This window comes from Eptesicus fuscus, chromosome 1 (genome assembly GCF_027574615.1).
Source record: "Eptesicus fuscus isolate TK198812 chromosome 1, DD_ASM_mEF_20220401, whole genome shotgun sequence".
Lineage (NCBI taxonomy): Eukaryota > Metazoa > Chordata > Mammalia > Chiroptera > Vespertilionidae > Eptesicus > Eptesicus fuscus.
Window position 1 is genome coordinate 119704313 of NC_072473.1, and position 25685 is coordinate 119729997.

The following is a 25685-nucleotide window of genomic DNA, read 5'->3' on the forward strand; positions in this document are numbered from 1 at the left end:
GGATGGTATAAGAAAGGAAGGGGACTACTTTGAAAGATTCAGTTATCTATAAAACAGAGGTGTGGACATAAGGAACTGTTGGACATTGAAATTGGGTCTCAAAAGAACTGTTGGCCCAGAAAGAAACTCACTACAGACTGATTCATTTGCCTGTCACCATAACCATTATTGCTTGTCTCATTTTCGGTTCTTATAAGTGTATTTCTAATAGCACATGATCTCACTCATCTAGGGGAAATAATGAACAACATAGACTGATGAACAAGAACAAACCCAGAAACAAGGAGGCATGGATCAGACTGTCGGGCCTCAGAGGGAGGGTAGGAAAGGGTGGGGGTAAAGGGGAGAGATCAACCAAAGGATTTGTGTGCAAGCATATGAGCCTAACCAGCGGTTAAGGACAACAGGGGGGTGGGGACATGTGTGGGGAGGGGTGTGAGATGGGAATAGGGGGATGAGGACAAATATGTGATACCTTAATCAATAAAGAAATTAAAAAAAAACAGGTGTGGAAGGATGTGTTTATTTGATAGGTAGCATTAAATTGCAGAGACCTCCAGATTAATCATGGTAATGCAATTTTCAACAGCTTAGATTTTTTTTCTTTTCCTGCAGCTACTGGGGAGGAAAAAGGATTAGAAAGACTATCAAAAACCGTTTGCACGTTTAGTCTGGTTGGGTACTTAATTTATTAGCAGAAATGTGAACTGCCTCAGGTTGATGATTTAACATGTTGGCTGGGGGTGGAATAAATCTCACACTTACCTGTTCCAAAATTGTGTTAATCCTTTCAACTTCACAGTCAATCAGGTATCGCTTTTCCTGTCTCCTGTCCATTTCTTCAATGATGCGCCTGAATTCTTGGATGTCCTTTATGTTTCCCACAGACCTTGCTGTCACTTGCCAGTTGTTTTGCACTGCTGCTTCCATAATTGCTTGAAGGATGGAAAATCCTGAATGAAGGAAAGACAGCCATGATAATATTTTTCTTTAAAAAGTCTTTCTGTAGGTATTAAAAGTTCTATTGAATTTTTATTCACAGTCTATTGGGTCTCTGTGAACCCTATCTATTGTGGACAGCAGGCTTAGCCATAACCTCAGCCTTAACCTTCCAGTTGGCAGCTCTATCTTTTTTTAAAGGGAGGAAGATTCTACAACTTGTGGCCACCAGGCTAGGTATTTATCAAGCCTGTAATTAATCAATCACAGCTGAATTATTTTTATTGACATGCATTATCAAAATATCTATGGAGCCCTAGCCAGTTTTGCTCAGTGGATAGAGCATTGGCATACAGACTGAAGAGTCCTGGGTTCAATTCTCGCCAAGGGCACGTAACCTCGGTTGCGGTTGCAGGCTTAATGCCTGGCCCTGGTCAGGGCAGGTGCGTGAAGCAACCAATTGATGTTTCTCTTTCTCTCTGTCTTTTCCCCTCCCTTCCACTCTCTCTAAAAATCAATGGAAAAATATCCTTGGGTGAGGATTAACAACAACAACAAAAATCTATGGAATAAACGTCAAGATCTTCCTTATATCTGACTACAATCGTCCCTATTGTAGTTGAAGCTCATTTCTTTCATATTCCATAAACATTCTTCAGAATAAAGATAGCTTTAGTAAAGATAGAACCTTATTGTAATATATCTAATCCTTACATAGGCTCAGTTTTCTTTCTCATGGACTGCTACCAATCCAACAAAATAAATTATATATTTCAAGTAAAATAACTAAGGATACCTGACAAAAATTGTCTATTACGAAGATATACAGATTCTTTGATCACAACATTATGAAAAAGTTCAATCATACTAAATGTTCCTGAGTCCTTCTCATTTCTCAGTTAAATTTACCAGGGATTCTTGGTTTCTTTTTAGCTAATTTATATCAGACAACCATTAATTACTAATACCCTGGATCTATGCCAAATGGAAAAGAGAAAAAAAATCTGATGCTCAAGTTTTTGGTAACCTTTTTGGAGTCAGGGTTTGAGAAGTTGGGAAGAACAGTATATCTTAAAGTATGAATCACAGAATAGTACAGGGGTCTCTATGTATTGGTCTTTTAGACTATTCATGTTTCTAATTTATATCATGCCTCTATTTTTGCTTCTGGTATTAATCTATAATTTAAGTGTAATTTAATCAACTGCTCACATCATGTTATTGGGCTATGGTCAAAAGCAACTTCCTTCCTCCCATAAATTTAAATGGTTTTCCATTTATATTTAGGTAATGACTAATGGGAGTGGGTGATGAGGATGATTTGCAAAGCCAGAATGATCTGTGGCATAACAATTTTGCCACAGAAGTAGAAAATGGAGGAAGCTTGTGCTGCCCTTTAAACACATTCCAGGTTCAGTGATGTCTTGAGCTCACCCTGTAGGCTATGGTTGGGAATCTTCTTCACTGCACCATAGAAAATGGTATTGACATTTGGAGATCACGCTTCAGGGAGATGGCAGCAGTGACTCAGCCAGTCATTATAACTCCTTTGTGTGCTGGGTGTATGCAGGAAGAAGATCACAAAAGAGACCCAAGCACTTGGTAATTTCCAAATAGCAATTTCAGCACAGGAGCTCAAAATTACAGATCAGAGTAAATTATCATTGCTTTAAATGTTAATTCTTACTATTTTTAAGCCAACCACACATATTTATTTCTCAGATTTACATTTTTGTGTGGGTTTTCAATGTGCTCTTTGTTTCAGTGGGAGTTGAGGGCACATGGTAGGCCAAAGCATGGGATTAGGAAATAAGCATAGGAAGAAAGAGATTAAAGTATTTGAAAATCTTTCTTAAACAGTATACAATAAGGCCTTATTATTTTGAATACCACTAATTAACAACTTATGAAAACTCACCAATGACTAGGTTGAATTTTACTTCTGTACTATTTATGAAGAAAGTATTGACTGAATAATAATGCCAATGAAATTACACAGGGTATCTTCAATATATTTAAATTAAACATTTAAAAAGACCATTTAGCAAAATAAAAGCTTTTTGTTTGTTGATTCAAAGCCTATATTTTTGTAATCTCTGCTATTTAGTCCAGTTCCACCATTTTGGGGCCTAAAGTACAAGTTTAATCCCTTATCCATGTGACAATCCTTCACATTTTGAAAAACAGTTAACATCTCTCCTTATCTTCTTTTTCTTCAGGCTAACCATGTCCTAATTTTTCAACAATTACTTTCATGACATGATGATAGGTTCTCTCACTGTTCTGTCTTATATGGGTATTTGTCAATATTTTATTGATCCTGATAATTCAGATGTGATCTGACCAGTGTGGATGACAATGAGATATTGCTTGATTTATTATACACTGTTATTTTAGTAGCCTAGGATTGCTAATATTTTTCAATGACCACATTATATCATTAATTAATATCAAGCTTGGATTCAACTAAAGTATGCAAGTTCTCACTGTAAAAACCTCTGCTCTGTAACAACTCGCCATCCATATATCAAGATTCTTCCATACATTCTTCCATTTCTATCTACTTTTATCTTCTTTTCTTTAATTCCTTACCCCATCCCAATCCTCATGTCTTCCTTGCTTACACATTGCTCAAATCTGGAAGATGGTCTTTCCCACTTATTTAGTATTCTCCTTGTTACTTAAGGCAATTGCACCTATATGTCCCTATTTCTGGCACTTCTTGCTACACATAGAACTTTGTGGATGATTCTATTCTCATATGAAGCTTCCCATACTGATTTCTCATTTATTTCCCCAGAGATGAGATTTAAATTCAAGATAAAAGTATTATAAGCAATGAAGAAACAGATTTAAAGCACTGTATGACAGAAATTTAAAAACAAACTGGAGAAATAAATTATACTACACAAACATGAGGTACTATACTGCTGTTCAAAAGATAGCTCAATCTTTATATAATAAAAGAAAGATTTCTGTAATATATTATTACATATAAAAAGCCACAAAATAGCATGTATAGTATAATTTCATTTTTGTAAAAACATGTTTGTATATGTATAGAAAAAATTAGAAGGCATTGGCAGTGGTTTTCTCTAAGGTGTAGGATTACCAAGAACTTCGACTTGCATTGTCGTTTGTTTATGTAATGTTTGGCTATTTTACAAGAAGGAAGTATCATTTTCTCTAAGAATAAAAACAATAAAGGTTAAAAATACAACTCAAGCTGTTCTCTCAAAGCATAAGCTCCTAGAAGACATGGATGGCACATGAGTGCAGCTCTATACATTGCCTGCTGCCACAAATGAGAGGCCTCTTACTAAACACTGATTTTATAGATCTTTTTATACTTGTTCCTTGAACCATGTGAATGTATTACCTATTCAAAATTACACTGCTTTCTTAATGAGCTTGAGTTTGGGGCCTCCTGAGCTATAAGACTGGCTCACATTTCTGAGCAAGTCACAACTGTGGCTTAATACTGCAGTATCTGTTACCATGCAGTTTCTCTGTGTCCTCTTGAGTATGTGGCTGTGTCCGTGAGAACCCTAGGGGCAGTGGTCACCTCAATTCAATACATGTCAGTGAACAATCCAACAAAAGCTTGTATTTGTGCCTAATTTATCATACTTTGTTCCCTGTTGCAGCTGATCAAAGAGAATAAATATTAGTTTGAGGGAGAAAAAAGGAAAGAAAAGTTTGTCTCTGGAGAAAGAGGAAAAGCAGGCATTGGTGCTTATAGGAGGCGAAGTGTGTAGCACCTCTTATATTTTTGGCTTTGTTAAAATAAGTTTGCTCTTTTAGCAGCTTCAGAATTGTCCTTCACTGTGAGTGAACTTTAACATGCCCAACTTTGCAGTACTGAAAGTTACTTTTATTTAAGCAGCAAATTTTCTCATCCTGATTTCAGACCACTGTTGTTATCCACCTTTTTTTTTTCATCCTTGTCTTAAAGAATGAGAGTTACTACATAGGTAACTGTCTGAATGCTAGATTGTAATCTGAATTCAACCAAGATAATATAGGAGCCTGAGAATAGAAGAGTGGCAAGGTGATTTGGATGAAGAACTGGGCTGCAGCTATGACCAATCTAATCCTACTGGATGGTTGTTGAGCAATTCTTGCTAAACAAGGGTGCCATCTGGGTAAAGGCCATCTGGGTAAGGATGCTACACCCAAGTCCCCCTTTAGCACCAAAAGACTTATTTTTCTAGCTTCTGGAATAATTGTTGGCTGAAGAGTGCTGCCTAGCTTAAGGTTATATTTGCTTCCAAGGTCAGCCAGTATCTAATAACTGGTTACATACAGAATAAAGGCACAACCCTTTTACCCCAAATGGGGTGACTCTAACTCAACTTCAGAGCTCTTTTAAGGGTAGGCTGAGGTCTTGTTATAACTACACCACAGCCTATCTTTTCCTTCTGCCCAAACTCGCTTTCTTCTTTTCCTCCAACAAGTGTCAATAATGAGAGTACTACTCCCCAGTAAACTTTTGCATTCAAATCTCTATCTCAGAATCTGATTCCAGGGGATTTAATCTGTGGCTGTTAGGTTGACCTCATGACAAGGATGGAAACATAAAGGTCTCACATCTATAATTGTCAAAACCACTTTCACAGTGGGAAAAAAGGCCAGGATTTTGCTCAATGTACAAACAAAATAAAAACTGTTACATGCTGAGAAAATTTAGTATTTGATCTGAAGACACAGAAGTGCAAGAAACAGATTATTGACATATGGAAGTTGGTAATGAAGACACCCAAGGAAATACAGTTGAGAATAATTTTCTTCTTTCTGGTTTGCATCTTCCAGCAGGGTTAACACTACCTATTGTTGCTCACGAACCTCTATCAGATCTCTCAGAGCCATACCATCTTTAATTCTGACATGGTTTCTAGCAGTGCCCCAAATGATGGGGGTCTCTCATATTGACAAATGGGTTTCTTGTGAGTGTTGACATTTATAGCAGTCTGTGCCTGCCTGGGATTTTCCATAAAGCCTAAAAAGAGATTGCTGACCCTCTGAAAATGCTCTAGAGAGGCAAGTTGATAAACAGGAATATTCAGAGGGCAGGTCAATATTTGTCCAATTGGTCTGTGCTAGAAACTGCCTATTCAGTGTTTGCAGGTTGAAAAAGAGGTTCATATTGGCCCATGAAAATTCTTGTGGTCTGTACTTTTCAATCATAGAATCACACAGCATTACAGGCTAGAAGGACTCTTATAGATGATTCAGAGTAGCAGGATAGAATTTTTAAAACTCTGGAATCATTTTTTCAAATGAAATTTTTGTGGAAGCCCGATCTATGAGATAGATAAAAGTGGAGCTGCTGTGGTTTAGGGGGTAGGCATTTATAGAGGAGAAGTGACTTGGTCGAGATCACACAGCAAGTTCAGAGTCAGATACAAAACTAAGGAAGCAGGGCTGGGACTAGGGTGAGGGGAGAGAAGCACGTAGGGCACAAACATTTTTTTGTTTGTCTTTTTCCCAACTGTGTTGAGGTATAAAAGGAATTGTATATATTTAAGTTGTACAACTTAATGATTTGATATACATATACATTGTGAAATGATCACCACAATGAAGCAAATGAGTATATCCTTCACCTTACACAGTTATAATTTTATTCTTTTTTTGTGAGAACACTTAATATTTACCCTCTTAGTAAATTTCAAATATACAATACAGTATTAACTATCATCACTGTGATGTACATTAGATCTCCAGAACTCCTTCACCTGGCATAACTGAAACTTTGTACCCTTTGACCATTTGCATCTTCCAGCAGGGTTATCACTACCTATTGTTGCTCATAAACCCACTTCCCCCACCTTTTCAAGAAAGTACCTTCTGCGGGTTGTGCAAGTGTAGCCTTACTTGTCTTACCCCATTCTGGAAACAAGTCTCTTCACTTCCAAGTTAGTGCTCTTTCAAGAACTTAATGCTGCCCAACCTACTTTATAGGTCTCATTTCAGGATGCCCCTTGGCAATGTTATAAAGTAGACAGAGCTTTTCTCTTTGTGTGCACTTTCATCTTTTGATGCTACGGAAGATCATGATGTTCCCTATCTACTCAGTACTCCAACTAGACCTACCATCACCACTTCCTGCTTTTCCTTTCTTCCTTCCCCACATCAAAATTTCCCTGTCCTATGTCCCATTCTCTCAGCAGTCTGTCATTTGCCAGGTGCCAAGCATAAGAATGGCTAATGGCTTAATGTGTTACACTTTCAGCTGAAGCAGTTGCATTTTAGCAGTGGCCTTAACACAAGCAAGTTTGGAAGGAAATGAAAAGGGGATGTTAAACATTGTTTTGGGGGTCTTTCCATTTTATAGGGTCATTCATATGATGAATGTGGAAGTTGATGATGTGCTTTATGGTCTTTAGACTATGGCATTTAACAAAGGAACAGTTGGTAGCTTTGTGTATATTTCAGGGGCCAGTGTAAAACAGGTGCCCAGAAGGTTATTAGTGTCCATCCTGCCTATATTACTCAAATGAATTTAGATGAAAAAGTATTACTCTATTTTTCTGTGTTTTTACTTACTTCGTGGTTCTCAACTCTGATTGTACCTTATAATCACCTTGAGAGCTTTTAAAATTAATGTCTAAGCCTCAGCCTGGACCAATTAAATCAGAATCACTGGAAGTGATTTCTGGGCTTTGTTTTGTTTTATCTTACATTCCCTGGGTGATTCTCATGTATAAACAGCGTTGAGAACTACTCATCTATTCTAATGGCTACCGAATATAAGTGAGGTATATAGAAGCAGGTCTGTTTCCTTAAGTATCCTTCATGACTGGCAGAAAGGTGCTGGGTGAGAAAAGCATGATTTGAGAAGGGTTATATACCATCCAGAAATAAGCAAACAAAGGCACAGAGGCAAGAGTGGGAAGTACTGGCTAGGGTTACAAAAGACTTCTTTTGTGGTAGATGAGGAATCTGGGAACATTGATTATGTGGGAAGGAGAGCCTAAAATCCTCAAAGCACTTTACAAATGGATTTCTTCTTCTGAAATAGCACCTGTGTTTTTCTTTTTGAGTATAAATTAATATGTGCTCATTTTAGACATTTGAGAAGACACAAAAGTATTAAAAAATATAGGGTACTCTATTCCTCTGGATAACCACTGTTAACATTTGATGTATTCCTTTCCATTCTATTTTGTATAAATATACCACATACTTTTTTAGTAAAATGTATACTATTTGTGTCCTGTCTTTAGAAATCTAGTATTATATCTTGAACATTTTCTTAGATTATTAAATGTTTTCAAACATGATTTTAATGGCTACATAATATTCCATCCTGTACATATACTGTATTTATATAACCATTCTCTAACATGAACATTTTAATTATTCCCAATTTCTTTTTATTGTAAAAAATGCTGTGATGACAACACTCATACAATCTACACTAATAAAAGAGAAACATGCAAACTGACTGTACCTCCGCTATGCCCACAAGCCACACCCATCAGGAGCGAGTATGCAAATTAACCCAACAAAGATGGCTGCAGCCATGGAGTGAGCAGGAGGCTTGGGTTTTCCCGGCAATGGAGGAAGCCAAGCTTCCCGCCAGCCCTGGCCAGCCTGGGCCTCTGCTCAAGGCTACAAAGTTTCAATTATAGAAGATAAATAAATCCCAACAAAGGTGGTGGCAGCCATGGAGCTAGATCCAGCCAGAGGCTTGGGTTGCCCCTGGTGATGGAGGAAGCCAAGCTTCCCACCTGCCCTGGCTGGCCCTGGCCTCCACTCAAGGCGACAAAGTTTCAATTATAGAAGATAAATAAATCCCAGATACCAGGGCCTGCACTTGGGTCACTGGGGGGCATGGCTGGCCTGCAAACCACCACAGGCCCCTCACCCAGGTCGCCCCATGCCCCAAGGGAACCCCCACCCTGATCCGGGACACCCTTCAGGGCAAACCAGCCATCCCCCACCTGTGCACCAGTCCTCTAGCCTATCTAATAAAAGAGTAATATGCAAATTGACTGTCACTCCAACACACAAGATGGCTGCCCCCATGTGGTCAAAGATGGCTGCCTCCATGTGGACACAAGATGGCCACCACAAGATGGCCAGCAGGGGAGGGCAGTTGAGAGGGACCAGGCCTGCAAGGGAGGGTAGTTGCGGGTGATCAGGCCTGCAGGGGAGGGCAGTTAGGGGTGACCAGGCTGGCAGAGGAGGGAAATTGGAGGTGATCGAGCCTGCAGGGAAGGGCAATTGGGGGGGGGGACCCAGGCCTCCAGGGGAGAGCAGTTGAAGGAGACCAGGCCTGCAGGGGAGGGCAGTTAGGGGTGATCAGGCCTGCAGGGGAGGGCAGTTAGGGGCAATCAGGCAGGCAGGGGAGCAGTTAGGCATCAAGCAGGCTGGCAGGGGCGTGGGGGTGATCAGGCTGGCAGGCAGAAGTGGTTAGGGGCAATCAAGAAGGCAGGCAGGCAAGCAGTTGGGAGCCAGCACTCCTGGATTGTGAGAGGGATGTCCAACTGCCCGTTTAGGCCTGATCCCGGATCGGGCCTAAACAAGCAGTTGGACATCCCTCGAGGGGTCCCAGATTGGAGAGGGTGCAGGCTGGGCTGAAGGACACATCCCCCCCCACACACACACGAATTTCATGCACCGGGCCTCTAGTATCTCTATAATTTCCATAGGATAAATGTCTGTAGATAGGAATATCAGACCAAACATTTATGAATATTTTTAAGGCTTTTGATACATATTGCCAAATTGCCCTCCAGAAAGGTTGTACCTCTTCATGTTCCCATCAGCAGAACAAGAGAGTATTTGTCTCTCTACTCTCTTGCTAGCATTGAATAATATATTTGCCCATTTGCTAAGGAAATATAAAAAGATTCATTTTTTGCCAGCATTTCTTTGATTATTAGTAAAGCTAGTGATTTTTTTTCATTTTTGTGTCAATTTTTACTCTTTATTTTGAGAATTCCCTGTTTGTTTTATTTGTCCACATTTCTATTGTGATGTTAATATTGTTCTTACTGATTTATAAGAAACTTTATTAATTATATTGTATCTATAATATAGTCACATATTTTAATTCAGTTTACTTGACATTTAATATTGCTTATGATACATTTTGATGAACAAAAGTTAAACATTTTATGAAATTAATATTCCTGTTCAGCAAAAATTGTGAGAATTAGGAGGCAAATGAAAATTTCTCTTCTGTACTTATTCTAGTGCTCATCTGGGTTTTAAACTCAAACATTATGTGAACCATTTCTCACTTCTTTAGTCTCTACGGGATTTCAGATAAATTTCTCTTGTATATTGTGGCAAAGTAAGTGAAAAGGGAAGCTACATATGGAATGTGAAGGTGGTTTCTGAGACAAGTGAAGAGCAAAAAATAGAGGCAGAGGAAAGAGAGAGATTAGCCCCATTCAGTTATTTCATGTTATATTTTGCTATATCTAAGAAACCTGATAATCAAAAATCTGAACTCAAATCCAATACTTCAGGATATGATTATTCATGTTATAAACCAGTGATGGCGAACCTATGACACACATGTCAGCACTGACACACGTAGCCATTTCTGATGACACGCGGCCACCTCAGTGGCTGCATGCCGAAGATGAAACATTTGCTGCTCCTGAGGCTGAAACATTTGCGAAATAATGTTTTTTTCCTCAAAGTGACACACTACCCGAGTTATTCTCAGTTTTTTTGCGAAGTTTGACACACCAAGCTCAAAAGGTTGCCCATCACTGTTATAAACTATACTTTTCTTTAAAAACAATGTAATGGAAATATTCCCATAGCATATTTGAATTCACATTTTGTTGGTTTGTTGTTGTTTGTTTTCATTTTAATTTGATTTGAAAACATATGATGTCTATCAAAATCAATATATTTGCCCAAATTTGAGATGCTTATGAAGAAATACTTCTGTGTATGAGGAGCTTGAAATGGGAAGATCAAGAACCCCTCTGTGATTGCATATCATATTAGTCTGTGGCTTTTATGAAACAGGATAAAAATAAATATTCACTTGCACCCAACTCAATTTACCCTGAGCAAATTTAAGATTTCCCTGAGGCCTTAATTCTTCATAATTGTGTTTGTTTAAGTTTCCATTTAATTAAGAGCAGACCCTCTGCAAATCTTCTCTTCTGTGCAGCACCATTATTAAGCTGGGACCTTAACTAATTTTTTTTAATTTCTTTATTGATTAAGGTCACATATTTGTCCTCATCCCCCCGTTCCCATCCCACCCCTCTCCCCACGCATGCCCCAACCCCCTGTTGAACTTAACCGTTGGATAGGCTTATATGCATGCATATAGGTCCTTTGCTTGAACTCTCCCCCTCCCCCCACCCTCCCCCCACCCTCCCCTATCCTCCTCTGAGGCCCGATAGTCCGATTGATGCCTCCTTGCTTATGGTTCTGTTCTTGTTCCTCAGTCTATGTTGTTCATCATTTCCCCTAGATGAGCGAGATCATATGTCACTAGATATATACTTATAAGAACTGAATGTGAGACGAGCAATAATAGTTATGTTGACAGGCAAATGAATCAGTCTGTAGCGAGCTTCCCCCTGGACCAACAGTTCTTTTGAGACCCAATTTCAATGTCCACAGTTCCTTATGTGTACATGTCAGCACTACCCCTCAGCTCTGGATGGTGGACAAATGGTAATACTAGACTGTTAATGACTGTCCATTGTGTTTCAGTTGTGACCACCTCTATGCCTCAAACTCAAGTAAAGGGACAAACTCTAATGGAGAAATCAGAGAAAATGGTAATGGAGAGAATTGTTTGACATCTTGAGGTATTCTGTTATCCAAATATCTCACTTGAGGAGGCAACTACTGAATACTCATCAAGTTTAAAGTTGGCTCTGAAGCTGGCATTTCATGTAATCCTGCCTTTTTCATGTTTCTCTTTCATCCTGTTCTTCATTATGAACTTTGTTTCTCTGCTGGTGAATTATGTAGCTCCATTCTCCGTACCATAAGCTGAGAAAGTATGCCCAAATAGATATGTCAGTTTTGTTGAGTGAAAGTAAACTTGCTTTGCATTGTCAGCTGAAAGAAAATTTAGAAGACCATCTGGAGTATATTTGATTAACGTCTGGGAAAAACAGAATAGTCAAGCCTTCTGATCCTCAACCACACAAGGTCTGATATAAAAAATAAAAACAACTTAAAGCAACTGGAATTTGGATTAAAGGAAATACTACAATGCGTGTGCACAAATCCTTTGTGTTTCTGTTTGGTATCTACATAATTGTTGGAGGTAGACTACATAAAATCAAACTTACACAGGGTTTGAGCCATCTCAAAGTTTCTCTGTGGACTGCTGCACACTTAATAGATGTCATGTGATGATTGACCATGCCCATTAATTGGGTTTCTTATATAACATTTCCTCACTTGGCTTTTAATCCTCTTGAAATCAGTAATTCCCAGCACTAATCACATGACTGAGTCTCCTAGCCAAGCAAGTGCTGAGTGGCTTGGGTGTTAGCAGGCACTGTATGGGTACCTGAGGGAGAGAGCTTACTATAGATTTCAACCAAAGAAATAATTCTCTAGCCAGCTTTGGTTGTGTGGTGGTGGTGGTGGGGAAGGCTTTATGCATGATTTTAACAAGGCCCCAATTATAGTTTGGAGGAAGAAGGATACCTACCAGCTATATATGTCCTCGCTCAAGGTCCAATTTATTCCAAATAGAACCTACTGACCACAATTAATAAGGTGACCTTTCACCCTGTTACCCCTCCTCCAGCAGGAGATGAACTTTGAATCACCTCCCAGAAGTGGGTATATTTTGCACTGAGCTTCCACATCTTGGGCTTCCCTTTGTATACAGTAGTTTGCATTGTGGCCTGTGCCTATGGAGTAGTAAAGTGAATTGACTGAGGTGGGACTTGAGCTCAGAAAATATGTGCTTGTGTTCCATTAAGCTAAAGACTTGTCTTTAGGAAACTGACTTATCTGGAAACATTCTTCAGCATTCTCAATTTTGAGAAAGCAAGGCTAAGCCAAACTTCTTAACATCTCTGAGTTTTGGGTATGAGTCATGGATAGTGGATACCAGCAAAAAGAAAAGGGAGTGGGAAGTGGGGATGAATTTATGTCAAAGATGAAAGGGGTCTGGATTTGATTGCAAAGGACTGTGGCTTTCTTTGCCTGCTCAAATGCTGAGACTTCTTGATTCTGATACTATTGGAAGGCTGTATTGTCGACCACTGCTCTATTGCCTAGAGCAGTGGTCGGCAAACTCATTAGTCAACAGAGCCAAATATCAACAGTACAACGATTGAAATTTCTTTTGAGAGCCAAATTTTTTAAACTTAAACTTCTTCTAACGCCACTTCTTCAAAATAGACTCGCCCAGACTGTGGTATTTTGTTGAAGAGCCACACTCAAGGGACCAAAGAGCCGCATGTGGCTCTCGAGCCGCAGTTTTCCGACCAGGAGCCTAGAGGATACAAAGGGGTCAAAGATATATTCCTGAGGACAGCAGAGAACACATTTTTCCCTGGAAGAAAAAGTTTCTTTGTCTTAAATCTGTGGTCTAAAAAGTGCTTGGGGAACACTCAAAGTAGGATATGCAAAACTTACAAGATAAATAAGAATTTTATGTGTGTCCCCCCCAATACTGAAAAAGAAAACACACACATGAAAACACTACCAAGATCAATGCACTTTGAATAGTTTTCTTTCAATTGAGTTTTTTTTTTTTTTAAATGGGTACATGAGAATGGGTTTAGCAGTATGAAGGAGGTTTACAGGCTAATGTTTCATCCTGTGCAGGCCTTGGGCTCCAGGAAGAGTTTCTGAATATTGCCTGAGCTGCAGAGAAGTTAGGTTGTCTGAGGTGGACAGAGTTCTACTATGTATCTTAGAATTCTCAAATAGGAGAGCCAGAATTTCGTGATGGTTCCAATCTCTTTATTATACAAACTAGAGGCCCGGTGCACAGAATTCGTGCACGGGGGCGAGGGTGTGTCCCTCAGCCCGGCCTGCATCCGCTCCAATCTGGGACCCCTCGAAGGATGTCCTACTGCCAGTTTATAGGGATTGGGCCTAAACCAGCAGTAGGACATCCATCCCGCAATCCGGAACTGCTGGCTCCTAACCGCTCACCTGCCTACCTACCTGCCTGATTGCCCCTAACCACTCTGCCGGCCAGCCTGCTCACCCCCAACTGCCCTCCGCTGGTGGCCTGCTTGACCCCAAATGCCCCCCTTGCCAACCTGATCACCCCCAACTTCCCCCCCCCGTGCCAGTGTGCTTGCCCCCAACTGCCTCCCCTGCTGGCCTGCTCACCCCCAACTGACGCCCCTGCTGGCCTGCTCGCCCCTACCTTCCCTCCCCACTGGCCTGCTCGCCCCCAACTTCCTCCCTGCTGGTCTTCTCACTCCAAACTGCCCCCCCCCGCTGTCCTAATCACCTCTAACTGACCCCCACTGATGGCCTGCTCGCCCCACTGACCCCCCTGCTGGTCTGCTTACCCCCAACAGCCCCGCCCCCCACCAGCCTGATCACCCACAACTGCCATCCCCTCTTGGCCTCTAACTGCCTCTACCTTGGTCCCGCCACTATGGCTTTGTCCAGAAGTACATCCAGAAGGTCTCCTGGAAGGTCTCCCAGTCTAATTAGCATATTACCCTTTTATTAGTATAGATAGAGGCCTGGTGCACAGGTGGGGGCCAGCTGGTTTGCCCTGAAGGGTGTCCTGGATCAGAGTGGGGGTTCCCTTGGGGTGTGGGGCAGCCTGGGTGAGGGGCCTGTGGTGGTTTTCAGGCCGGCCATGCCCCCATGAGGTGAGGATCCCCACTGGGGGGGCATGGCCAGCCTGGGTGAGAGGCTGAGGGCTGTTTTAAGGCTGGTCACACCCCCTTCCAGGTGGGGGTCCCCATTGAGGTGCCTGGCCAGCCTGGGTGAGGGGCTGATGGCTGTTTGCAGGCTGGCCAAGTCCCCCAGCAGGGACCCTCACCCCATGGGAGTGTGGCCAGCCTGGGTGAGGAGCTGAGGCCTGTTTTCAGGCTGACCACACCCCCCAGTGATCCAGGCTCCTAGCCCCTCCTTTATTTATTTTTTTTCAGCACCACCTTGAGCGGAAACCAGGGCCAGCTGGAAGCAGGTATCTGGGATTTATTTATCTTCTATAATTGAAACTTTGTAGCCTTGAGTGGAGGCCAGGGCCGTCCAGGGTGGGCAGGAAACTTGGCTTCCTCTATCACTGGGGGCAACCCAAGCCTCCTACTTGCTCCAGTTCTGTGGCCACCGTCATCTTTGTTGGGTTAATTTGCATACTCACTCCTGATTGGCTGGTGGGCATAGCGGAACGATGGTCAATTTGCATGTTTCTCTTTTATTAGTATAGATGAGAAACTGAAGTCCAGAGAGAGACAATGGTTTACCCAGTGGTAGGTACCAACTGATCATGACCACAACCCTTTTCTTGTATTAACTTTCAATATGAATGAAAATGACATTTCTGTTGTGTTTTATGGATAAATATCCATTTTGGTATTGAGTAAAAATTAAAATCCAACAGGAAAAGCATGATGGATACCCCTTGTAGTTTTGTCTTTAAGACTTCTGTGACTTCCTTCAATACCTTTGCATGGAGGAGCCAGCGATTCCACAAGTAAGTTTATACTATATTAGAGCATATATTTTCCCTCAAATCTAGCTGGGACTCCCATTTGGTATTGGGGTTCACTCTAATATACATAACCTTTGAAATCCATGGCTTAGTTCATTCTGCCTAATCACACAGTTTTTGGGGCAGGGCAATGCCTGTCCCAGCATCTTCAGTCTCTAGTGATGTACTCTGGCTGCCCTCCACAGCTGGAAAAGCCTCACCCTATCCAATAAACCTCCCTTTTATTAAGTCTCAGTTCCAAACAAATCTCACCAAACAGATCACCCTAATTGAGATGGTGGGAAATGAAGGTTCCAAGCTCTCACACCTATTCTCTATTATCCTGAGAATTTTAAGCTACAGAGGGAGGCCACTATCTCTCAGGGATTATGGTTGTATGCAATCTTTAAATCATTGTTTGAATAAGATTCTTCTTTTATATTGTCATGTATAAATTTTTCATCACTCAGATTTTAAATTGAACTCCTTGTCCTTTCACTGTCAAGTTTGCAATAGGAGTATAAAGTAATATTTGTTGAATGCCTCCTTGGGCTGAGTACTACTGTATGTTAAGCATCTAGACATATTATTACATTTAATCCTCCCAACAATCCCAAGCATAAGTAGTTATCCCCAATTAACAGATGAGGAAATCGAGCCACATAGAGGCACATGTTTATGAATTAAAAGACGTACTAGTAACTTTTGGACCTGGGATCTGCAACCAGGTCTGGTTGGTTATGTGCTGTTGCCCAGGAAATATGGCATCATACATTTTTCTATGTGTTTCTCCATGACATGGAGGGATCTAAAATGCAGTGTTGTTTGTCTAACTACATGAAGACATCCCAGGATTTTTTAGGCCCACTGGGAAACATGTCCTACAATCAACTGTAAGTGAATGCTTAATAGAAACAAAGTCAGGGTTTTCTAGATAATGGCATATCGCTTATCAGTTAATCATCATTTATGGAATTGAGCTGGAGTTATTAAACTGGGCAGGCTTTATCATCCTTGTGTTCTTATTTATTTCTCACACTGTCTCAGATGCCCCTGCCTCCAAAGCAGCTGTTTGTTTGTTTGTTTATTTATTTATTTATTTATTTATTTATTTATTTTTATTCATTTATTTCTTAAATATATTTTTATTGATTTCAGAGAGGAAGGGAGAAGGAGAGAGAGAAAGAAACATCAATGATGAGAGAGAATCATCGGTTGGCTGCCTCCTGCACGCCCCCCACTGGGGATTGAGCCCACAACCCAGGCATGTGCCCTTGACTGAAATCGAACCTGGGATGCTTCAGTCTGCAGGCCGATGGTCTATCCACTGAGCCAAACTAGCTAGGGCAGCAGGTGTTTGTTTTTTTCCCTGACTTCCCTATTTCTGTCAAATTTCCTAGTTTTAAAATCTGAATATTGTCTTTGACTTTTCCATTGCTCTAAGCAAAACAAAGTCAAATTAATTAATCTTTTCTGTGTCTTTCCCTTTCTTTACATTCCAAGTTTACTACCAGCTATTTTACATTTATTATTGGTAATTGCTTGGGTTACTGCAACAGTCCCAGCTGTTCATGAACACCTTCTTTAACTTTGTCATTCTTTTGATTATATAGTAGCCACACTCATTCTCAAAAATCTTCAAAAGTTTTTATTTGCCCATAGGATAAAGTTCAAAGGAGGGATTAGAAATGTTTCAACTTGCTTTCAACCCAGGATTTACTTTAGAGAAAAGTCTTAAGGGGCTTATTAAACTGGGTAAGCTTATGGTTGGTTGTTCCTTTCCAATTCTGGAACTCAGTTTCTTCTATATTCTATTTGAAGGGTCCCTTGAAGATTGTATATATAAGTACTGTCAGGAGGGTGAATCAAGAACATTCTAGTCTGATAATAGACAAATGGAAGCCAGGAATTAGAGGAAAGGAAAGATAATCTGAAAGGAAAAATAGAGAAAACACCTTCCTAAAAGTTTCTGCTTACGTTCCCTCATTGTTTCTAATTAGTGTTTCACTTGGAAATTGACACTTTGGCTAGATCTATAGGCATGAAGCAAAGAGATGTAAACAAGGTCAGCCCCACCGTTAGGCCCGGCCTCCTTTACCACCAATGGCACAGATTACTAGAAGGTTGGCTGGACAAGATGGAGTCTAGACCCATGGACTCAAAGGAAGCTAACTGGCCCTAGCAGCCATCAAAATTATGACCTTGGCTTAATTTAGCCAGAAGATGTATCCAACTGAGCTAACTAGTTGCAAAGGACAAACAACCACATGGCTATGACTGAATTAAAGAGTGCTTCTGCAAACTAGAATTTGGGAGGTTTACACAGACAGAGCCTTGAGTCACTTGGAGTTAAGATGCCTACTACAGGGATGGACTGCTGGGAAACTGCACTGGCTAGGAATTTATTTGAATAAAATAAATCTAATTAGTAACCATGTAGCTAGTCTTCATAATGACTGGTTTAGTGGAGGGACTAGTTGACCATGCCCAGAAAGCTTCTGTGCTCATTCAGGCAAAAGGCTCAGTAAGAAAACTTAACAAAATGGTTAGGTGAGTTCCTCTCAGCTGGAAATTTGATCATACTGGCCAATATGCTATGGTCTTAAGTATCATTTTGAAGGAGAGGGTCCTATGCATATGGAAGTATTTATTAAGCTCTCCAAGAGAGTTAAGTAACCAGTTTAGGATGGCAGAGGCAGTGGACAAGAGGGAAAAAGTTAATGATGGATATTTATTTAGCTGGGAGACCCACTAAAGAAATGGGCCAGAGCCTACAATGGACTACTCCAGCAAGATTTGTTCCCACAGAACCCCTGGGAAGTGTAGGTGTGAGACTATTCTGAATTTGTAAATAGGCCTACTTTTAAAACCATCTCAAATTTGCCAGTGTGTTTTAAAACACTGTTTGACAACCCCCTTAGGCCATAAAACATGTTTATATTTTGGATAATCATAATGGTCTGGAATCTTCTTAGGGGGAACCTTCCCATCTGCAGTGTTTAGCTCTACAAATATTAATGCAGAAGAGCATCCTGTAAACAAAATACAAATGTTCTTTAAAGTTTATTTTGAGCAAAGAATACAATCAGCGGAAATGCTGAAGATAAAAGGATTCAGAAATTATTGTAGGAGTGAATTTCTCTATCAAATTTATGTTTTAACAACCCCAGATGTTATATACCTTGTACCTCACAAGAGAAATGGGCTTACTCTGTCCAGCACAGCACTGATGTGCTAACGACATCAGGGGCCTCCTTAAGGGGCACATTGCTCTCCACTGAGGAGCTAAATAGTGAAAAAGGCATATTTTTTTATATAACCTTAAAGCTGTGGCATCTTCCCAGCTTAGTTGGTCCCACTTGGATAGAATATTGTTTTTTCCAGCATGAAATAAATGGATTGTGCCTTGGATGATGTAGCTGCTTCCGTTGTCTTAACCACTGATGCAGATCATAGCACGAGTGATGTAGCATCAGCAGCCACCCAGAGCTGCTGTGAAAGTGGATTAAATGAATGGAGTGGCTGGACTCAAAATGAGTTTGGCCTGCATGATTGGCTTCAGGAAGCAGGGCAGGTGCTCAGGAAGGCTTATTCAAGTAACCCAGATCCCAAGAAAGATAGTCTATGCCAAAGTCCACATTTTCCATGACCTCTGCACAGCTCTGGTTACATGAAAGGATTATTTTAGCATCCATATAAAAGGACAATATTGCTAACTACTAAGAAGAGAGATTGATGTGTCACAAACCCTTACTCTGAGCAATGCAGTTGGGTTTAACTCATTCAGAAAGATGGTATATGTTCTTGCTACTTTATAAAAGAATATTAATTTTATAAGAAGACCCTTAAGATGCTTTGCTACTTAAGTGTGGTCCATGAACCAGTGACATTGACATCACCAAAGCTGCTTATTAGAAATGCAGACTGTCAGGTTCCACCCCAGACTTAAATGAAACTGAACCTGCATTTTAACAAGCTATCCAGGTGATTCACGGCACATCAGAATTTAAGAAGCACTAGTTTGGTCATTATTATATATCTACTGAGAACCAGAAGTTAACACAGTTTAGCTTGTTAACACAGTGGGTGATTCAGAAGGAGGGAAAGCCCAGGCTTTAATGAAGGTGATAGATGGGATGTGAACAGTGTAAGGCTAGGAGGGGACCAGGACACGAATAGACAAAGATTGGAGAGTGACTAATTTGCTCAACTTAGGCCCAGGACAAGCCTCTTGACAACATGCGAAGCTATTTTTGTTGGTGGTTCTATGACATACTGAGTAGCAAATCAAAGTCTTCAGTTACTGGGGATATTCCAAGGCTCTTCCAAAGATGGACCCATGGAAAATTCTAGCATTACTGGGCTGGAAGAAACTCTCTAATACTCAGTCAAAATGGGCAGCCTAACCATATCTATTACTCTGTTGTCTTGCCTTTCCTATCAGCCATAGAGGCTCACAAGGGACTGTAGCCAAACAATATTTGGCAGGGAAACTATAGAGCATACAGTTATGTAGGGCTGCATGTAGGGAAGACCTTGGACTGAATCCTGTAGCAAAGAGCAACAAAGATCCAAAGGACTGTACACAGTCCTGTCTGCCTAAGCAGCATGGAGCCTGTAGATACCTGATGGGAAACTCTCAAACTTGTTCAGACATGGGGAATGGGAAGTAAAACATAAGAGGAAGAACTGCAGTATTGTTACCCCTTACTTGTGTCTTTGTCCTATGTGAAACTCTATTCAAGTCCAGGTTTTGAAATGCTCCACAATTTTTTCCTCCAGTGGTTGTTGCCAGAGCATAAATTTCATAAATACCGCATCAAATCCTACTAACGTCAAGCCATTCGATTTTTCTTCTTTGTGAACCAACCACAAAGCCAATATGACAATAAAAAGAGAAATGCTATCCTATTAATATCCCCCTCTCCACACACACCTCAACCCTAATTTAGTCATTAAGTTCTATGTAGAGCTGGTGGGATATTTACATTGATGAAAATTCTGAAGATGGTCCTCAAGGCATCCCAAGGTTGTTTCAAAGGTAAAGGTGCTGTGAAAACTGTATCCTGAATTTGCCTTGATGGTGTCTACATTGGAGATAAAAGGCTTGTAAACTGTTTCCTGTCTCTAGAGCCTGACAGTCCCCTGTGCCATTTTAATTTGAGCTTTTTGGATTGGACTAGAATGAATGAGCAGGGGAGGTTAATTATCCTAATTAGAACAGAAGTAAAGCGATGGCCCTTCTAGGTCAGGCACTTGGACAAACCTCCCTTGGCTCCAAGCTTTGGGCATTAACTTGTCACTTGGATGCCAGATGATACACAAAACATCCTCTCCAAGTTTCTGCCAAAGTCCCCAGAGTAAGACAGGGGAGAATTCTTTGCAGGAAATGGTGTGTGATCACCCTGTGCCCCAGGGCCAGAGAGAGGGTTATCTAGAGGTAGCAGATGTGTGGGCATAGCTGGGTGGGTACAAGTGTGTTTGTTGGTCCAACTCCAAGCTCCCCTACTCTGTAGTGCCACGCAAGCTCAATGTAGCTTGTAAATACTGCTGTTGTGATCCTTTCTAAAAACATGCATCATTCCCTGAGCCTCTTGATAGTCTATCTTCAGCTGGCTGAGAATATTGGTGTCTTTATGGAAGGTAAACTTTTCTGGTATTCTGCTGGTACTTCTTGGATCAATATTTTGTTGTTGGATATATTGAGTCCCAGATGCAACACCTTCCTTTTCCTCTTCTCCCATGCACCATTTAGTCTCTGAATAGATCAACCCTGTTCCCAATCTAGAACAGCTTCAGATTATTTATGTGAAAGTTCTTAACACAGTGTCTGGCACATAGTAAGTGTTCACTAAATATTAGTTTATTCCCTTTCTTCTACTAGAATAGAGTATGTCAGGGACACAGCCACAATAGTCAGTTGTTCTGATCTCTGAGCTTTGCATTTGATGTATGATATCTGGTCATTTTGTGATTTGGTGACAAAAAGGGAAGCATAAAGCCTCAGACAAAGCTAGAGTAGTGACGGAATAATGTTAAAGATCAAACTGAACAATTAGCTAGACATACTAAACAGATAGGTCTAGTACTTGCCTTTGAAGTATCCATGTACCCAAGGGATAAATAAAAAGAACTTAAGCTTCATCTTTCAAAATAGGCCCAGATTGTTGAATGATCAATCTGTGGATCTGTTACAATTTGCCTTATTCATATAGAATGGTCCAAGAACATTAACATCAATGACTACTAACAGAATGATAGAGTGAGTAGAGGTCTCAATAGACCATTTAGTTTATCCATTCCAGCTTCCCCCAGCCTCCTGTCTCTAGCCATCCTGTCTACCTGCTCTTTAAAATGAACTCTTCTTTTTAAAAAAATTTTTTTTCTTTATTGATTAAAGTATTACATATGTGTCCTTACCCCCATTTCCCCCCAACCCCCCCTTCATGCCCTCACCCCCCCTCGTGTCTGTGTCCATTGGTTATGCTTATATACATGCATACAAGTCCTTTGGTTGATCTCTCCCCCTTACCCCCACCCTCCCCTACCTTCCCTCTGAGGTTTGACGGTCTGATCGATGCTTCTCTGTCTCTGGATCTGTTTTTGTTCATCAGCTTATTGCTGTTCAATATATTCCAAAAATGAGTGAGATAATGTGATATTTATCTTTCTCCAACTGACTTATTTCGCTTAGCACAATGCTCTCTAGGTCCTTCCATGCTGTTTTAAATGGTAGGAGTACCTTTTTTACAGCTGCATAGTATTCCATTGTGTAGATGTACCACAAGTTTTTAATCCACTCATCTGCTGATGGGCACTTAAGCTGTTTCCAAATCCTAGCTATGGTGAATTGTGCTGCTATGAACATAGGGGTGCATTTATCCTTTCTGATTGGTGTTTCTAAAATGAACTCTTCTTGATTATTTACAATAAGGACAGGGAACCAAGGTGTGAATAGTACTAAATAGTGGATGCAATTAAATTCACTTGTATTTAATTTTAGATTTTTTTTATATTTTATAATTGAATATGTGTCTACATAATGTGGGAATGAGTTTAAATATAAAGGCCTGGTGCTAGAAGAAACTTATCTCTGGTGCATTTGTACTCACAACTCTCTCCATGCTCATTGCTTAGTCTTTACAAAATATTCAACCATGGAGAATTCCCCTTCCTCAAATCTTCCCTAGAGGGGGTGGTTGTCAGTTTTCAAAGAAGAATGGAAAGTAAATAGAGTACTTTCAACATATTGGGGGTAAAAGTAGTTAAGAAAAATGGATGTAAATGGTCAAACTCAAAAGCAGTATTGGTATTGTAGATAATTAACCCCTATAATTGGACAAGGATAATGAAGGAGACAAGTCTTCTGAAGTTTCTCAGTGTTTATTCTTGGTATAAGAAGCAACTTTAGTATCTCTGTAGAAAATCTATGTAGTGTATATATAACTTAGAAAATAGAGTGCTCATGCAGTCCTTTTTTTGATTTCTTGTTCTTGTTTATTTTTTTACTTTGTTTTGTTCCTGTCTTGGCATCCCAACCTTTAGTAAGTGGAACAAATTACCCTCCAGTAGTCAGAATTGGCATCAGAAATTTACTTTGTGTTTGGGTGGGTGTATGTTCAAAATTGAGTCATCTGGTGTAAACTTAATTTGAAAATAAGTTTTTCTTAGACTCCTAGAAGCCCAAGTCCCAACTTTGATTACTATGGCTTATGAAAGCTTTTAGAGCAAGCTTTTCCTTTGGGAGGAAGTATGCAGGTGCTAGATTTATTTGTGGGGTGATGTATTCCTCAGGAATATTTAACATTATAGAACTTTTAAGGTTTTCTTTTTTTGTCACTGAAGCTTAATATTAACACCATTTAGGAGAGAGAAGACCAGAAATGCATTTTAAACCTGCTGAGAATTGGCAGAGAAAATCTTAAGAAGATAAGGCATTTTTGTTAAGACTGCCACCAAATCCCAAGACTGCCTGTGGCATTATTGACAGTAATATAATCTCTTTATTTTATCTGTTTTATTTCAAGACTCTCTTTCTGACTTTCAATTAATAATACAAACAATTTCAAACTAGCTCTGTGCCAATGTACTCTCTTAGAAGAAGTTCTCAAACTTTCATGTATTTAATTCATTATTTAATGGTTCTATGCTTGTCAGATGGACTTCTGTTTTTACATGGGAGTTGGCTTCATCAACCCTTTTGAGGATAGTCTTCCAAGGGACTGTGTGAGCCTTTCACAGATGGGATCAGCAAAACCTCTGTCCTTAGTCAACTTGGGCTAATAGTCTTGAGACTACCTCCTTGGCCTTCGATACCTCAAAGGCACTGAATGAGAGAGGGAGTCTTAGAGAAACTATTTTCCTCTGAGGTAGGGGCTGTTATAATTATGCATAATGCCAAAAATATAGAGGCTATGCAAAAGATCATAGGGATGACAATCATAGAACATCAAAATGGAAAGGGACCTTGGGTATCATCTAACCAAATCTTTTTTATTATTGATGAGAGAGAGAGAGAGAGAGAGAGAGAGAGAGAGAGAGAGAAGAAACATGCACCCCCCCCCAACTGGGGATCAGACCTACAACCTGGGTATGTGCCTTGACCTGGAATTGAACCTGCCACCTTTTAGTGCATATGATGACGCTCAATCAACTGAACCACACTGGCCAGGGCTAATCAAATTTTTAAAATTTTATAGGTGCACAAACTAAGGACCAGAAGGGAATGTGGCATGCTCAGGGAATTGTAAAGGAAGGGGAATAGTCATTTCTAAGAACATGTTTAGAATTTTCTAGGTACTTGAGTACCTGACAAAAAGTCCTCGTTATTGAAATAGTATTGGAAATATCTCTATAACACATGTAGGTCTAATTTTCTTTTCTTTTTTTTTTTTTATAAATATAACCAAGTGAATATATTTGGTGTCCAGAGATCTTGCAATATCTCAGGGTCATCATTCTGCACATAGGTGTTCATTGTCTAGAGCTATAGATGTTGAAAGTGGAAGCAGTTGGCCAAATATGTTCTGACCTGGAGCAGGCCCAAAATAGTAATTTTTACTAAATCTTTGATATCACCTGCTCTTAAAAACCCCCACTTTTTTATTCCCTAAAAATTCTGGGCAGGAATTCTGGCTATTTGAAGATTCTGACCCATCAGACTCTGATTGATAGATTGAAATTTTACTGTAAAAATATAGCTGAATATTATTTTGGAATCTGAAATTAAGGCAGACACATGGAATATCTTCATTGGATTATTTGGTTTAGCACTAAAACTGCAACCTTTTGCATTGTGGGAGATCCTCACCACAGAGAAGTGCCTGAAACAATCCAGAATGCTCCTAGAGCATGGCAGACGGAAGTCAAGGTAGAGTAGTTGAGATTGTAGGGCTACAGAACATGGCCTTATTGCAAAGAGTGGCACTAGATTAGTACTGTCCCTGCCTGAAACTGGTAACTGCAAAGCATGACACATAGAGGAAATCAGAGGGGAAAGGAAGCACCCTTTAACCACAGTACTTTTCCAGATACCTATTTCCTTAAAATGTTTAAAAAGTAAAGCATGTGAGTCTCATAAATGGGTGATAGACCACTCTCAGTGGATATCCCAACTGGATGAATTATACATTTTCATTCACCTTAGTATACTTGCCTGTATACAGTACATTGTCACCCAAACTGTGGTGACAAATATTCCTTGGAAGTGTCCTTTTATTTCTCTGTATAGTCCCTGACTGGGGAGAACTAAGCCTTCCTACTTGGACCAAAACACTTCTCTGAAAACCAGTGAGTGGTTTTCATGACTTGTTTGGTTGATCAAATGACAAACCTAGATCCTGCATTTTATTCTCATGGAATAAACAATAATATGGAAATTTGAGACTGGTCATAAATATCCATTCATTTAGCAAGCCCTTATTAAAAACCTTAATACATACAAAGCTTTGTACTAACAGTTACTGTGGACAATATGAAGATGAGTTTAAGGTATAGGCTACACTCTGCCTTGTGAATTGTCAACTTTGGTAAAGTTTTCCACTTTCTGCTCCAGTGAATTAAGTGGACTTTGCATGTCCAAATTGAAATTTAAAAGGAAAGGTAGTATAATTATTTA

The 25685-nt window shown here is 40.1% G+C and overlaps 1 protein-coding gene across 2 annotated transcripts in view; it reads right to left on the reverse strand.

Moving 5' to 3' along the window:
* The window catches only part of GRIA3 (glutamate ionotropic receptor AMPA type subunit 3), a 361210-nt gene that overhangs the window by 194699 nt on the left and 140826 nt on the right, over positions 1-25685 (reverse strand). For both annotated transcript variants that reach the window (XM_008156125.3, XM_008156126.3), the window contains exon 4: positions 766-953. In XM_008156125.3, coding sequence (XP_008154347.1) covers positions 766-953 — 188 coding nt within the window. The remainder of the gene's footprint in view (positions 1-765; positions 954-25685) is intronic.